This window comes from Heterocephalus glaber, unplaced genomic scaffold (genome assembly GCF_053883595.1).
Source record: "Heterocephalus glaber isolate CG9 unplaced genomic scaffold, H.glaber_assembly_v1.0 deba00001460, whole genome shotgun sequence".
In the NCBI taxonomy this organism is placed as follows: Eukaryota; Metazoa; Chordata; class Mammalia; order Rodentia; family Bathyergidae; genus Heterocephalus; species Heterocephalus glaber.
The window spans coordinates 7,091,796-7,107,404 of NW_028258307.1; the positions used below are offsets into that span (position 1 = coordinate 7,091,796).

General features: G+C 44.5%; 1 protein-coding gene and 1 pseudogene across 1 annotated transcript; one reads left to right on the forward strand and one right to left on the reverse strand.

Moving 5' to 3' along the window:
* Positions 1–2,661: 2,661 nt before the first annotated feature.
* Positions 2,662–9,170, reverse strand: LOC147826887 (ubiquitin carboxyl-terminal hydrolase CYLD pseudogene; annotated as a pseudogene).
* A 1,615-nt stretch (positions 9,171–10,785) lies between these two features.
* On the forward strand, positions 10,786–14,671 carry Nkx3-1 (NK3 homeobox 1). The gene is made up of 2 exons (XM_013073382.3): positions 10,786–11,079; positions 11,860–14,671. The coding sequence occupies exons 1-2, from the start codon at positions 10,794–10,796 to the stop codon at positions 12,276–12,278; spliced, it is 705 nt and encodes a 234-aa protein (XP_012928836.3). The 5' UTR covers positions 10,786–10,793; the 3' UTR covers positions 12,279–14,671.
* The last annotated feature ends 938 nt before the right edge of the window (positions 14,672–15,609 follow it).

Here is a 15,609-nt window from a genome sequence, read left to right on the forward strand (position 1 = left end):
TTTCAACCAGTTTAAGTTGCATAAACACAGCAAGGGACAAAGGTGCCTTTTCTCCATGACTTGCCTTGGGACTCCACGGTCCCATATGACTAATTCTACCAGCCAGCAAGTAGTAACTACAGCTGGACATTCAGCTAGCAGACATGTAGTAAGTACCCTCTGTATGCCAAGAGCCAAGCTAGGCATTAGAGATGGCACAAACAGGAAGACCCAGCCCCTTCTCAAGGAGCTTAGAGTCTACTAAAGGACAGGGCCTATCCATAGAGCCCAAATACAAAATAAGAGAGGCTAAGTACAGAACTGTGTCCCCAGTCTGAAGAGAAATCTGACACCTGTGAAGGTCATGGTGGAGACGGGCCCAGCTCAATCTGAATTGAGATTTGTAAGTTTAAAAATTATAAATGTGGGGCCAGGGATTTAGCTCAGTGGTTTTGCCGCCTGCCTCGCAGGCACAAGGACCGGAGTTCGATCCCCGGAACAACAACAACAACAACAACAACAACAACAAAAAATATATATATATATATGTACAAGGAAATGTAACCTGTTCCACTGTCATCCTTTTCTTCTCCCAACCTCTGTCCATCTCACTCAGATGCTCTGTCCTATTAGAAAAATATGTGTGTGCAATCTCCTAGACATGTAAAATATTTATAGATAACTTAGAGCTACTTAACTTAGTTCATTTTGTAACACATTTTGCAATTAGCCTCTGACCAAGCTGAGGAATGCTAAGTTGTACACTGTGTGTTTGTGAGATTCTAAGGCAAATCTCTAAGCACCAAACAGGTGTTTTAACAGTGAAAGATAAGGCCAAATTGTCATCTGAATATACACAACTGATTTGCTCTCCTTGCAACTTGTTATGAACAATGATTCCTTCACATTCCGACCAAAGCTAGATGTCATCCTCTTTTTTTTTTTAAGCCTTTGCCCATCTGATTGGTGCAAAAGCAGTATCACAATGTGGTTCTGATTTGCATTTTTTTAATGAGAAGTGTGGTTAAACTTTTTTTTTTTCTGCTGTCTTTGTTTCACATCTTGGAGACATCTGGGATTTATTTCGTTAAAAGAATAGAACTTTGTATTTTCCAAGTGGCAACACAAGTCGTTAGCAAGTCATTTACAATATCCCTGCTGATCTGAAATGCCACTCTGCTCTAAATTTTTTGTGTGTGTGTTTTCTTTTATTTATTTATTTTGACCGACACATTACTGTTTTTTTTAATAATGATAATTGCATTACATCAAGATTTCATACATGGCAAAATATGGATAATGATCAAAAGTTTCCAAATGTATGTACTTGCTACATGTTAAGGTCAAAATATAAGTTAAGGATTTGGTTTTTTCATTTTTTGTTGTTGTTTTGAATTTACATTAAATGTTTTTTTAAAGGTTGTAACATGAAAAAAGAACACAACACAGATTACATTATGATGACCAAGACAGTGTTGTACATGACAAATCAAAACAAAACAAATGTATACAGTAAATATACCAGTGCTGAACACAGTACTTGAAATTTAACCCAAGCTGCATATGCATAAAATGATCTGACTACAGGATTATGCAAAATAAATTTTTTTAGAACACCAGAATGTCATCCATTCGGACTATAAAGTGACTTATTCCCCTAAAGAGGATTTTGAGACAATTTCTTTATGACGTGAAAAGAGCTGACATAACACTTAAATAGTACAAAAATAATTGAAAACATATTTGTAATGCAGTTCTCTATAAAATGTACAGTTAATCTTATTACTTAAAAAACTGAAAAGCAAAAGACCACCCTGAATAATGATGAAAACCTCAACAAAGAAAAATGCTCATCATTTGGATATCATTGGCAGAAAACTGATAAGATTTTGTTGAGGGGAACAAGGAAGGTATCTAATGAAGTCATTCATGTAAAATTTGTTCAAAAATGTTCATAAAGTTGTAAATTTCGGCTTGTAACATCTTAAACACACTTTCTACTATTTAACTGGAGGACAAAAGAATATCTTGAAGAAAGTATTTCTCAAAATGAGGTTCAAAAGTCCAAAAGAGTTCTAATGTGGGCTCAATAATAAACATGGTAAACAAACACCCTGGGTGATTACTCTACACTCTGAAATGCCCTTATAGAAAAGAGCAACACTTTAGACATGTTAGAATTCTCTATAAGTTTATGTTGTGAATAAATTCTCCTTTTTGTTTTAAAATAAGTTCCAGGCATTAAGAGCAATGTACACACCTTGGAAATGAACAGGAGAATGTCTATAAACATTTTCCTTTGATGTTTTCATTAGTTTCAAACTAAATTATATGAAGAAAAGACAATACCTGAGTACAAGCTTTGGGGCATCTAAAAATGGTTAAAAGATAATTTCTTAGGGCCGGGGATTCAGCTCAGTGGCCCCACTGCCCGCTGCGGAAGCACAAGGACCCGAGTTCAATCCCCGGTACCAAAAAAAAAAAAAAGATAATTTCTTAAATGTTTACAAATTTTAAATCATTCTGAATTTAAAACTAGATCATTAAGTAAAATTAGGATGCTATATATCATCCTTCTGTTTTAGTATCATTTTTATGCCAAGGATGTGAAAGGTAACCATCATCTAAATGTAAATAAGTTATAATGGTACAATCTTAGTTTAATTTAATTTTAATGGTCTAGTTTCAAATTCAGAACAATTTAAAACCTACAAACATTTTTTTTTTTTTTTTTGGTACCGGGGATCGAACTCGGGTTCCCGTGCTCGCGCAGCAGGCAGCGAAACCACTGAGCCAAATCCCCGGCCCTATAAACATTTCATAAATTATCTTTTACTCTTTTTCAGATGCCCCACTTCATGAGAACTATTACCTTTCCAAAGCTTGTAGTCGTATACCGTATTTTCTTCATATAAAAAAGATACAAGTATATGTGTTTTTAGTCACAATTGTTGGTATTTTTTTGGATTTTCCTGAAGACTGCATAAACTCACCCCAAAAGGTGGTCAGTTTCAAAAGTGTAGTTGGAGAGAAACTAGCATAGGTAAGATATTTTACTGAAAAGATAAATTGTTTTCTTGTATCATAAGTAAAAAGAAAAAGTATTAGGCATTATGTCCCATTCAACAAATGGAATGTATGTACAAGTGTGGTTAACAAGGGATTGCTTCATTGTTATTTAAATCAGTTCATAAAAATCCAATCTCTGAACAAAAAATTCCATAGTCTCTACTGCAGACTATAAGAATCAAGTATTACATCTAAATATAGCTTCAAAATAATAAATTAAAATTAGCTTCCTGACATCTCTGAAATGGTTAATTCTATCTAGGCTGGTAACAAGTTTTTCCAAGCATTACATGGGAACATAAGCAAAATGCACAGTTGAAAAATAGGGATCAGATCCCTTCTTCATATGTCGTAAGATGATTGAAATACTCAAAACCTGCAAATTCATATCCATCAAGCTCCCTCACGACATCATTATCATCTGGGGTCAGCTGGACAGGTTCATTAGTAAATTCAGGATCAAAGTTGTCCGAACCGAATCACTCAGAGATATTTGAGGGGGTTTTTTTTGGTTTTTTTCCAGAAAGAAGAAACATTTATTTATATTTTCAGTGGACTAAAAGAGGTTTTAAACTGTCACAATTAAAATTTTATGCTTCCAAAAATATCATATAATCAATGCAGTTAACTTAAAGCTTCAGGTATTAATTAACTTCATTTAGACTTCTTTAAAAACCAACACAAACATACTTTCTAGAGTGCAAAATGCTTATTAAATACTTTGGTAACACAAAAGCAATTGGTTTTGAAGTACAGTAATCCTTTTCTGAATTGCCACCACACAAAGATACCCATTGCCGGCAATGGGTGTGGAACAGAACTGCCAGCTCCAGGCAATTGCAACACTGAGATTTTGTGTTCAGTCTCTTCACCTCCCACGATGACCCACTACTTGTATAAGGTCATGGTCGGACTCTGGTACATGCACATATATGCATCGCAAAGAAGTCTGCGAGCACAGCCTTGGATTCTCCTGGGGTCCAAGGAGTGTAGGTCCTCGGGAGACATCTTCAGGTACTCGCCCACTTCTGGGCAGGGGGTCACCTGGGGAATGTTGAAGCCATTCTGACCACCTTCCCAGTCAGCCATACAGTCAAAGAAGACCCAGGCAGAATCGTCCTTCCCATACTTCACAAATGCAACATAATGGCTCGTTTCTATGCAGAGAACAGCAAACAACTCCATCTTCTGGCAGGGGATGCAGCCGTGTCTCCAGTCCCAGTCAGGCAAATCTTTGGGGAGTGACACTGGGTTATATTTATGATTCAACCTCTTGGGATGAAGGTGGACTTGAGTGTTGCAGGTTTTACAAAACCGCTCGATCTTTCCAGCTGAGATGTCCGGATCATCATACCGCTCTCTACACTCATACATGGCGGGCCCTCCGCAGATCTGGCACTGCCTGGGAGTATCTTCAAGTAAATCTGTTATATTTAATTCCAAAGGAGGAAAAATTTTTTTAAATAATTTAAAGTCTTTTCCAAATCGAGGCATCTGAATAATCAGACATGATGGTGCCTCTGCAAATTTCAGGTTACTGTAGGTAAACGACCATTCTAATAACTGTTGAATTGTAGGAACTCCAACTTTCTCGTTTTTTTCAATAAAAATTTGATGGAAGTAACAGTCTTGTACTGTTTGACCTACTGATCTTAATTTTAACAATGGTTCTACCCTTAAAATGTGGCGAAACAGGATATTTAAGACTTCTTCAGGATCTTTTTCTTCACAGATAAATCCTGATGCAGGTTCAACTTTTTCAAGTATTTTCCTTAGTTTCATAATTTTTGTGGCACATACATATCCATATATTCTCAGAGGATTAACAATTTCTGTCCTCAGTAGTTCTTGTGTTTCACTGTAATACTCTACATCATTCTTTTCTTTGGGTCTAAGTAATACAGTGTCCAGAACAGAACTAAAAGCAAATAAGCAAAATAAGGTTGAATCTAAGTAACAAGAATTGCAATGACCCTGGATCCCTTTCTTCTTTCCAATCATTATCTCCAAACCTTCTTTTTCCATTTTTGGTGGAGTGTTTTCTTCTACCACTTCACTTAAATAGCCTCCAAATTCTAGGGAGTTGCAACGCTCAGTGTGGTTGAAGACAGGCTGCAGGAACGCAAACCTAGAGTCTGGCCTGCAACTCTTCAGTTTCACGAACAGTGCCATCTTCGGGGCACAGGTGAAATATCGAGTGTCCCTGAAGGTTCCATCTGTGCAGCCTGCGAATTCGTCCTCCAGTTCCAGTCCAGCTAGAACTTCATTGAGCCCCAGTGGCTGACCAATCCAGCGGATGACCCCATAAAAAGGAGGATTTTCCTTCACTTCAGCCAGTGAGCCCACTTCCAGGCCATGTGACCCATTTAAGGTATAAAATAATTCAGATCTATTTCTATTTCCAGGGTCGGAGGTAGATTCTGTAGCCTTTGGTTTATTATGGCTGGATGAACCTTTGTCCCCAACACCTCGTGACATAAAGGCAAGTTTGCGAGGGCTCCTTTCCTGTGTCATGCTATCTGGGATGATATCACTGATGTGCAAGAGAATTGTACTTTCAACACTTGCAAAACCACAAAGCTGTACTCCATCAAACTTTCCATCCCAGTTGCCAATAGGGTTATCCATGTCCACACCAACAAAATATCCTAAGCTCTCTTTACCTGGCAAAACATCACAGAATATAACTGTTCCAGATTCTATAGTTTTTCCAACCTTCAAAGAAACTCTGGAGTTTATTTCCAAAGGGGGGAGTTCAACCTGCATTGTGTCCACTGGGCCTGCATAATCTTCATCACACTGAAAAAGCTGTTTCCCTTGATATACCCCATCAGTGAAACCTTGACCATGACCTTCTTCCGCTGATGTGCGGGGCCCCGCACAGCCGAACCTGCTACCTGAGATATTTGGTTTAAATGGAGGCACCACCTGCTTTTGTTCCATCATGTCCCAGTCCACATTTTGAAAGAATGGATGCTCCTGAGTATCACCAAAGCCCCTGTGAGGACGACAACCCAGTCGTTCTTTTGGGTATTTGTTTAGAAAATCCTTTTTCACTGCTTTCATGGTATACATACAATTTGATTCTTTCTGTTGGACTAACAGTTCTTTCCCATAACTTCCTCTGCCATTCACTCGGAGCAAATCAAAGTCCTCAAACCCTAAGCCAGATGAAGCTTTGCCACTTTCCCCAGTGTTCCCTGCCTCATTCTTTTCATCAACTTGTTCTAAAGTCTCATGAGTTGAAAGGTTATGTGGGATCGCTGTGTGTGCAGGGTCTGAAGCCAAGGATGATGGATCGACTGGCATCGTGGGCTCTGATGGTAAAGAACACTGCCCACATTCAATTGTAATATGTTTGTGGCACTTCTTGTGAACTGGGAGTTTACAGTTGGTGCACTTATACACCTGGTGGCCAAGTCCCCCTACACAGTCTGTACAGACAGCACAGTGAGCTCGCCTGCTGAAGCGTGTGGCCTGAAAAGTGTGGCCATTCACATAATACAGATTTCTCCAGCAGCCTGCAGCTCTGTGGTGGATGGATTGCTCTTCTGGACAAGGCACTTTAGGATGCTCTGGTATAGAAGGCGATGAATGAATTAAAAGCTCAGAATCTTTCTTTAGCTTAGAAACCCTAATGGCCTCTTCTAACTCCAACTGAGGTGACACAGTGTCTGGGTCTCCTCCTTCCTCTACCCAGTCTGTGGTGAAAAGATGTTTATTGTCCAAACACCACACATCTTGATCTTTATCACACAGGCCCTCAAAGGGGATGGAATTCTCAAGTGATCTTGTCATGATGTCCCTTCCCAAAATCAGGGCCGATCGGGTAGAGGTGTGGGTGGCGGAGGTGCCTGGGAAGAAGGGACCATAGACGGGTTGGTTGCCCAGGGAAACAGGCAGGCAGGGCTCAGAGAACGAGAGCGGTCTGACTGACTGCAGGGACCACACTGGCCAGGATTCTGCAAGGCTCTCTGTGAAGCTGTTTCCAATAATGCCGGCCAGGCCTGGACGGATGTACACCAGGCTTCTCAGTGTCTCTCGGGGGCCAGTGGCTGTGACTTTGGTCTCCCCCCCTGGACTTTGACTCTCTAGGTTTTTTGTGCCCAGCTCTGGGGAGACCTGCCCAGAGCTACTGCATGTTTCTGGGCCTGGTGATACTTGCCCCACACTCGTCCCAGTTTCTGTGCCATTATTTAGGCTTAGGGAGACTTCACTGGGGTACCTTGATTTTGGTAGATCACTGGTGCTCACTCCTGGGGAGACCGTCCCTGGGGTGTCTGTGACAGTTGTGCAGCTGCTGCAGCATGGCCTGCGGCATCTGGATGGAGTCAGCCGTCTTCTTATTCTTTCACAGATACATTCTCTACCTGGGGTCTTGAGGCTGCGGCCTTTCGAAGTGGAGAAGCAGCTCAGCACGTTCGCTGTTGACCGTCTCTGGCCAAGTGAGCTTGGGAGATGGCAGTTATAAGCCAGTAGCAAGAGTTCCAAGTTCTGTTTGGAGATGTTGCCAAGGAAGCGACCTCATGTCCTGGGGTGTCATAACCTGAGTCTCCACATAATAGAAAAGCCTATAGCCCTGTAGGGATAGAGACCCCTAGGCAGGGAGAGATGAGCCCCTCCCCAAAGGACTTCAGATAGCTGGCAGAACAGGCTTAACCACCCATAAAAAGCTGACAGTCTGCTGAGGATACACCTCCTCTTCATGCTGTACCCTGCAAAGCCTGGTTTGCTAAGATCAAAAGGAAAAAGCACCTTGGCCCTAAGATGTAAAAGGCCCCTGAAAAGACCCTTCCTTGTTGTCCCTAGTAATGAGCTAAGTTAATCATTAACCAATCAGGTAGGGTCTGCTCTAAATTTTCAGAATGAAAAGAAGCCCACTTTAAGCCAAATCTCACACCATACACAAGGGTAATTCAGAATGAAGCACAGATTTAAGAGGAAAGTATGAAACTTTGAGAAGGTAACAGAAGAGTTTATCTGCAGTACTAGGGCTAAGCAAAGAGTTATTGTCACAACACCAAAATCACAATCTGCACTTGATCTTAGCCAAAAGGCCAAGAAGTGATTCAAAATCACAATCTGTAAAATAGAAAGTTAATAAACTGAACCTCACCAAAGTTTAAAACTTTTGTGCTGTGAAAGATCCTGGTAAAGGAATGAAAACACCTCTACAAAGTGGAGTGAATATTTGCAAACCACATAGCCAACAAAGGTTCATATATAGAATTATAAAAGAACTATCAAAACTCAACAGAAAAAACCCCCAGAAAATCTAAATAAAACATGCACCCAAAACTTGGACAGATATTTCACCAGAGAGAAGATGTGGCTGTCAAATAGGTGCATGAAAAGATGTTCAACATCATTAGCCATTTGTCAAATGCAAATTAAAAATTAAAGCTACAATGAAGATAGCCCTATACAAGCTATTAATGGATAAAATAAAAATGATAATACCAAATGCTGATGAGGCTGTGAAGAATCTGACAGTCTGATACACTGCTCATGGAAATGTAAAATGGCACAACCACTCTGGAAAATACTTGAGCAGTTTCTTACAACACTAAACATGTAGTTACCATGTGACCCAGCAGTTGCTGTCCTGGATGTTTACCCCAGAAAAATAAACCTTGTTGTATTAGTCAGCTTTCTGTCTCTTCGGCCACATACCGGACACAGGCTATTTATGAAGCAAAGACGGGTATATTTTGGTTTCTGGTTCTGGAGGTCCAGGTCTAAGACCAGCTGTCCTCTTTGGTTTGGGCCTCAGAGAGGGAAGCACAATGTGACAGAAGCGTGCGTCGGAGGGAGAGAGTTCACCTCATGAGCCAGCAAGCAGAGAGGGTGAGAGAGAGCACCAAGGCCTCTCACTCTTTCCAGTGACCCTCCATCCATGACCTAAGGACCCCCACCACAGCTCCTAGTGGCGCCCCCCTGGGAAGCAAGCCTCTATACATAGACCTTTTGGGAGACACTGGTCCAACCACAGAACTTGTGTTCGCACGAGTTCACAGCACTTTCATTTATCATAGCAAGAAGAACTCCAGTGTCCTTCAAAGAGGACACAGCTGAACAAACTCCAGTAGATCTACACAATCAAATACTATTCAGCAGTAAAAAATGATGAATTAATAATATATGCAGCACACTGACTGGACCTCAGAAGTGCTAAGCTTAGTTTTAGAAGCCAATCCCCAAAGGTTATGAACTGTGGGGTGTGTGAGTCCCTTTATATCACTTTCTCTGAATGTGAAACCACTGGGGTGGGGCCCAAGCTAGGGGTTACCAGGGTCAGGCCTGGAGAGAAGGGGATGGATGAGCAAACACAGAGACAGCACTGGGGAACTGTTTTGTGGTGACAAAATAATTCTGTGAGTTTTTGGGTTTTGTTTTGTTTTTTTTGTACCGGAGATCGAACTCAGGGCCTTGAGCTTGTGAGGCAGGCGGTGGAACCACTGAGTTAAATCTCCAGCCCTAATTCTGTGTTTTGATTGTGATGGTCATAAAAATCTACACCTGTGGTACAATTACCCAGACACACACACACACACACACACACACAGTGAATGTAGGTTTTTAAATGAAAATAAAATAAAATCTGTAATCTAACAATTAACTGTCCATTTTTCTTTTTAAAAATCTTTCCTACAGTTACATAAGATTAAGTCTCATTATGGGGGACACAGAAGATCCTATTTTTGCATCTTCCTGTGAATCTACAACTATTTCAAAAGAAAATTTTTAAAAAAATTTTTTTTAAGGAATAAAGGTCTAAAAAAAGATGAAAGAAGAAAAGCAGCTTTGCAAAGGCCTTCCGGTTGCAGGAGGTAGTTCTCTTTGGCCCCTGCTGTCTTATAACCTAATTCTCTTCCTTCCTCTCAGGCATACAACATATCTTTTTGCAAGGGTTCCAGCGGACCAGAAGATGCCTTAGACCGGGACAGACACACAAGTAGCACCAACGTAGCTGAAGGAGCCTCCACATAGCTTTCCTGACTCTCCAAGTGTTAACACTGTAAGCCCCTGGCTTTATCATGCGAAATCTGTTTACCTCTGTGTGTCACTGCCTCCGAACCACTTGAGAGCCAGCCGCAGACACCCAGAGCCTTTGCCTCCACTTCAGTGTGTTTCCTAAGAACATTGTCTCACAGTCACAGCAGAGTTCAACTGCAGTCATCTTAACACAGATTCAACACTTTGACCTTCCTTCTTCCACTTTTCTTCCATGGCCTGGGATCAGGTGCTGCACCTAGCTGTGTCTCTCTCTTGGGTTAATAGATATGGCTTTGGCAGCTGGCAATCCCTCCCCTCCAGGGGACCCCAGTTCCCTCCTGGGAGGCGGAGGGCAGCGACTGACCTGCACATCTCCGCGATCGGAGGCGCCCCGACCGTCCGTAAGAGCTGAGTGGCCAGTGTCCTTGTTCCTGCGGCGAGTGGGTTGCAGCGCTGGTGGCTTTGGTTTTCGCGCGCAGCCTGGGAAACGACTCAGGGCCGGCCGAGGGAGGCGCCCCGAGGAAGGCGAGGAGGCCGGGAAGGAAGGGCTGATCTCCCGGGCGGGCGGAGCGGAGCTGGACCGCAGGAGGCCCGGCCTTTGCGCGGGGTCACCGGGAGCGCGGGGCAGCCAATCGGCGGCGAGGCCCGGTCCCCGCAGCCAATGGGAAGGCGGCGCGGCGCGCTCCCCGGCTATAAGGGTGCGCGGGCGAAGCAAAGCGAAAGTGGCCGCCGCGAACCGAGCCGCAGGGATGCTCCGGGCGCCGCCGGAGCCGCGACCGGGGGAGGCGGAGGCGGAGGCGGAGGCGGCCGGCTGCAGCCCCCGGGCCGCGCGGCCGACCGCGTCCAAGCGCCTCACCTCCTTCTTCATCCAGGACATCCTGCGGGACGGCGCAGAGCGGCGCGGCGGCCACCCCGGGCGCCCGCAGCCCCTGCGCCAGTCGGACCCGCGGCGGGACCCCGCGCCCGAGCCCGGGGGAAGACGAGGCAGAGCCGAGGCGCCCGGGGAGGCAGAGACGCTGGCGGAGGCCGGACCAGGTAAGGAAGGCGGCGGGGCCCAGGCGCGCCTCCTGGAGCTCGGGGTGCAGGGGTGCGGGCCCCGGTGACAGAAGAGACCCCGAGTCCCAGCGCAGGGCGGCGCACGATTGTGACACCGGCTTGACTTGCCCGGTGGGTGCCCTCGGAGAAATAATAATAACTTATTACGATTAATAAACGAGGTTTGGCCATCTAAGGCTCCCTGGGCATCTCCATCCCCGGATCTGTAAATCGCACACTTGTGTGTTCCTTTCGGTCTCCAGGGGGAAGACACCGCTGGAACGCTTGGCCCAGGCTTAGTCTCTGCCCATCCCTTCCTAGGCGGCAGCCTAACGCCTCATTGAGAGAGAAGGGGATTAAGCCAGAGAGCGAACTTGCCATTAGCCCTGGCCGCCTCCCGGTCGCACAAGCCCTCTCTTGCCCACCCGGATGCTCGCGCCGGATGCCTTTTGAGAGAGCGTTATTCCCGAGCCCCCCAGCTCTCCCTCGCATCCCTAAAGTACACAGATCCCCCTTTAATTGTACTCGACCGTATGGCCTAAAGTCCACCACACTGGACGCCTGTGATTTCGGGTTCCTGCTGATTATTAGAAAACCAATACCTAGTACTCGGGGCTAGTCCTTCCTCCCTATGTAGAGCTCCTTAGCCATGCGAAAAAAGAGAAATGTATCCAAGCTAACAGTGGGCTGTTTGTTCATCCCCTGAAGAGATAAGGGCGGATTGAATGCTGCGCTCACATGTAACTCTTCTTGCACCCGCCTCTGCCCTCTGTTTTCCAGATAGGCACTTCGAAACTTATCTTTTGGACTGTGAGCCCTCTCCTGGCGCCTTACCAAGCCTTCCCCAGACACCCAAGCAGACGCAGAAGCGCTCCCGGGCCGCCTTCTCCCACACTCAAGTCATCGAGTTAGAGAGGAAGTTCAGCCACCAGAAGTACCTGTCGGCCCCCGAAAGGGCCCACCTGGCCAAGAACCTCAAGCTCACTGAGACCCAAGTGAAAATATGGTTCCAGAACAGACGCTATAAGACTAAGCGGAAGCAGCTGTCCTCGGACCTGGGGGACCTGGAGAAGCACTCCTCCCCGCCAGGCCCGAGGGACGACGCCCTCTCCCGGGCCTCTCTGGTCTCCGTGTACAACAGCTACCCTTACTACCCCTACCTTTACTGTCTGGGCGGCTGGAGCCCCGCTTTCTGGTAATGCAGCTCAGATGTCAACCTTGTGTGGTGGGAAATTGCCTTCCCCAGGGCAGGAGAGACGGAGGTCGGGAGTGCTGAGGACAGAGAGGTGTACACATCCAAGCTGTTGGAGGTTTGTAAGGAAATCTGCACTGGTGAGCCAATGAAAGACTAGTTTAATATCTAAACAGTTCCCCCAGTGCATACTGTAGGGCATTGTTGCTTTCAGCACCCTGTAGGAAGGGGAGAGGGAGATGGTCAGGTGCTGTTTACAGCACTTTGCACAGCTTTGGATGAGCTGTTGGAACTGCTCCTCAGGATTCCGCCCCTGCAGCTCCTTCCTCTTTGGGTAACCCAGCGTGACCTTGGAAAGGGCCAACCTAAAGTGAGAGAAGATGTTGCCTACCGAATTAAACTGAAGTTCAAAGCCCTCTTGTTGGCCTTGGGATATGGCCAAGGTCTCTCTGTGTCCCTGTAAAAATGAGGGCACATAAGGGTTTCAAAGAACCGCTCTGGGCATTTGGCATGGGACATGGGCAGTGGGGAGGGGTGAAAACATCAGCTGCTCGTTCCTTTTCCAAAAGTGTGCTCCTTTACGTGTTTACTGGGTGGCCTCAGAAGAACAAGGTGCACTCACCGTGGTTTTTAAGACACGCTGTATAAACAGGACCATACTGCAAGGAGTAGGGGCCTGCTAGAAGCTTCTGCTTGTCCAAGACAGAAGCCTAAAGAGCAGGGTTCCTCCACACTCCTTGCTAGGCCATTGCCTTGTTTATTACCAAAAAGTGGAGAGGCCTCTGCTAACCTTTTCTACCCTGGTGGGAGAATTTAGAATCAGAAGTTCCAGGAGTATTCAGGCTAGAATTTGTATTGCATTATGAAAGAGATGGCATATGGGGGGGGGTACGTTTCTTTCTTCCCTCTTTTATTTTTTGTTCTTTGTCTACAGCAATCAACAGAAGGACCTCCTTTCAGTCCAGGCTTTTAGTCTGGCTATACCTAACTTTTACCTTTCTTATTTACCCTGAGATTTGATCTTTTTCCTTTTCCTCCCTCTACCTCCAGCTGATGTTTCATGGGTTAAAAAAAAAAAAAAAAGCAGAGAGGTAGATTCGGAATTAGCCAAAAGACAAAATTTTTTAAAAACTAGCAACTCTTAATTCTTTCCCTTAAAAATATACAGCATTAAATCCCTCTTTAAAGACCTGACAGCTCCAGAAGCTCGCTGCTGCTTTATCTGGTGGTTCTGTTGCTAGAATGCAAAGTCCATCGAGTCTTGGAGATCCCTGCAGGTGGAGGAGGTAAGAGGTCTCGGGGTTTCCACACGGAAGGAAGAACACAGCACCCATGAAGGACAGGCAGCACTGAGCTGCTCAGGGAAAGCGGTGGGCTCCCAGGTGGGGCATGGAAGTAAAGGCAGCCAGCCAGGCCACTGAGAAAGCAGAGCGGCCGATGCACTTGGCAGGAAGAGACTGAGAGGAAGGAAATTGTTTATAAAGCACTGTTTTACTATGGCTTCTGTCACCAGAAAAACAAACTGTCTAAATGCTAGGGGAGCTGTGTTCAGACTCCATGATGTGACTTCTGAGAGAATGAGCAGCGAGCAAAGGAGAAATTTACCTCTACCCTTCTACCTGATTATCTCAGTTGAACTGGTAGCAGCAGAGCCATCAGGTGTGTGCCTAAGGGGAGGGGCATGACTATTACTGGAAAGTCTTTTGATTCCACTACTTATTTCTGTGCAGTGAGAAACCTCTGAATTTCCTCCTATTAAAAGGGCCAATTCACGATTGGTGGCCAAAGTGAGTTGATAGAAAGTTGGCTGGTTTCACCCCATTTTTCTATGGTGTGAGCTGCACATTGAGATATTGTTCAAGGCCACAGGTGGTGTCCCCCACAACAGGGCTAGATGACCCAAAGGGCAGAGGAGCCCACATTCTTCTCCTTTTGCTACGGCTTCTAAGATAAGTGTGCAGTGCTCGCTCCTACCCAGTACTCTTTTCTCTTCCCACCCTCTGAATTGAATTCTTTCAACCTGAGCTTCTGCAAGGATTAAACATTGTCTGTAATAAATACACTGTGTTGCAAAGAAAGTTTCTGCTTAAAATTTTGTATTCATCTTGCCCCTCCTCCAACCTGGAGCAAGTCATTCACCCACCCTGGACCTGGGAGAAAAACATTTCCAGAATTAATCTGCTGGTCTTCAGCAAGTGACCAGGACAGTACTCCAGACCGTTTTACCTGGATACCCGTTTCTATCCTGTTTAATAAATTAATTAACAGACCCTGTTGTGATCTGTAACGTAAAAATTTGTGACTTGAAGTTTACTAAAATGTCCCAAGCTTTATTTTTCTATGTATTTTTTGCAACATATGAGCATTTTAATAATAAAGTCTCTATGTGTTTGTTAGAGATATCCGTGTGTGATTTTCAGACTCCGAAAGATTCCTTGCTATTTAACTTACATATTTCTGGTTACTGTCTCCTCTTACCCTCAGCAGCCTGACAGACCTGTAGCCACCAAAGCATCAAAAGCAGCAGCTTAGCTGGTAGCTAATGAACAAAGGCCATCAGGTATTTACCTGTGTTTCTAGAAGATCACAAAGGAAACGTGGAGACCACGCACTTTTTCATTTAAAAAGTCCCCTTTCAGGTCCTGTCAGCACCTCACACCACATCTTTTCTGTTCCTCTCACTCCCATGTCTCGCTAAAAAGTGTTATCCGCACCCAAAGCCAATAGACCTCTTGCAAGCGACACCTTTTAATTAAATCACAAGCATTGGAAATAAGATTTATTATTGTATTAAAATATATACATACCACATCCTTCATCTCCCTGTGCTTAAGCCTTCATTAAATCCCACAACCAGTGTCTCGTGCACCTGATTACCTGGGAGAACTGATGGTTTTTTCTCCCCTGCCTCTTAAAGGAAATAGAAGCTTAAAGAATAAGGTGCTTACTTTAGGTAAAACATATCATAATTTCAAAGTGTGCTCTAATCCTTTAAGTACATTGTACACACAGGTGGGGCTTCTCATAGCACGCTCACATCATGAGGTTTAATTCTTTGCACAAGTCTCTAGCTACCTCCCTCCCTGGAAGGCCATTAGCTCTCCAATTACAAAGGCTCTTGCAGTAAATTAACAGATGTGGATTTTTTGAGTAGGGAGGAGAGGAACCATTTAAAAGTAACTAATCCAGGAAATTAAACAAAAGTCTCTCATCTCTTTAGAAAGCCCCCTCTGCCTCCTCTTTTTTGCCCCTTTTCCAACTTACCCTGACATCTCTGCTAATCTCACACCCATCTTCTCCCAGCAAGCCTCCTCAGAATGCCACATGCTCATGCTATT

Coding starts and splice junctions, on each gene's coding strand:
- Nkx3-1 (XM_013073382.3), top strand. CDS start 10,794: ATGCTCCGGGCGCCGCCGGAGCCGCGACCGGGGGAGGCGGAGGCGGAG. Junction 11,080..11,859: donor GCTGGCGGAGGCCGGACCAG/GTAAGGAAGGCG, acceptor TCTGTTTTCCAG/ATAGGCACTTCGAAACTTAT.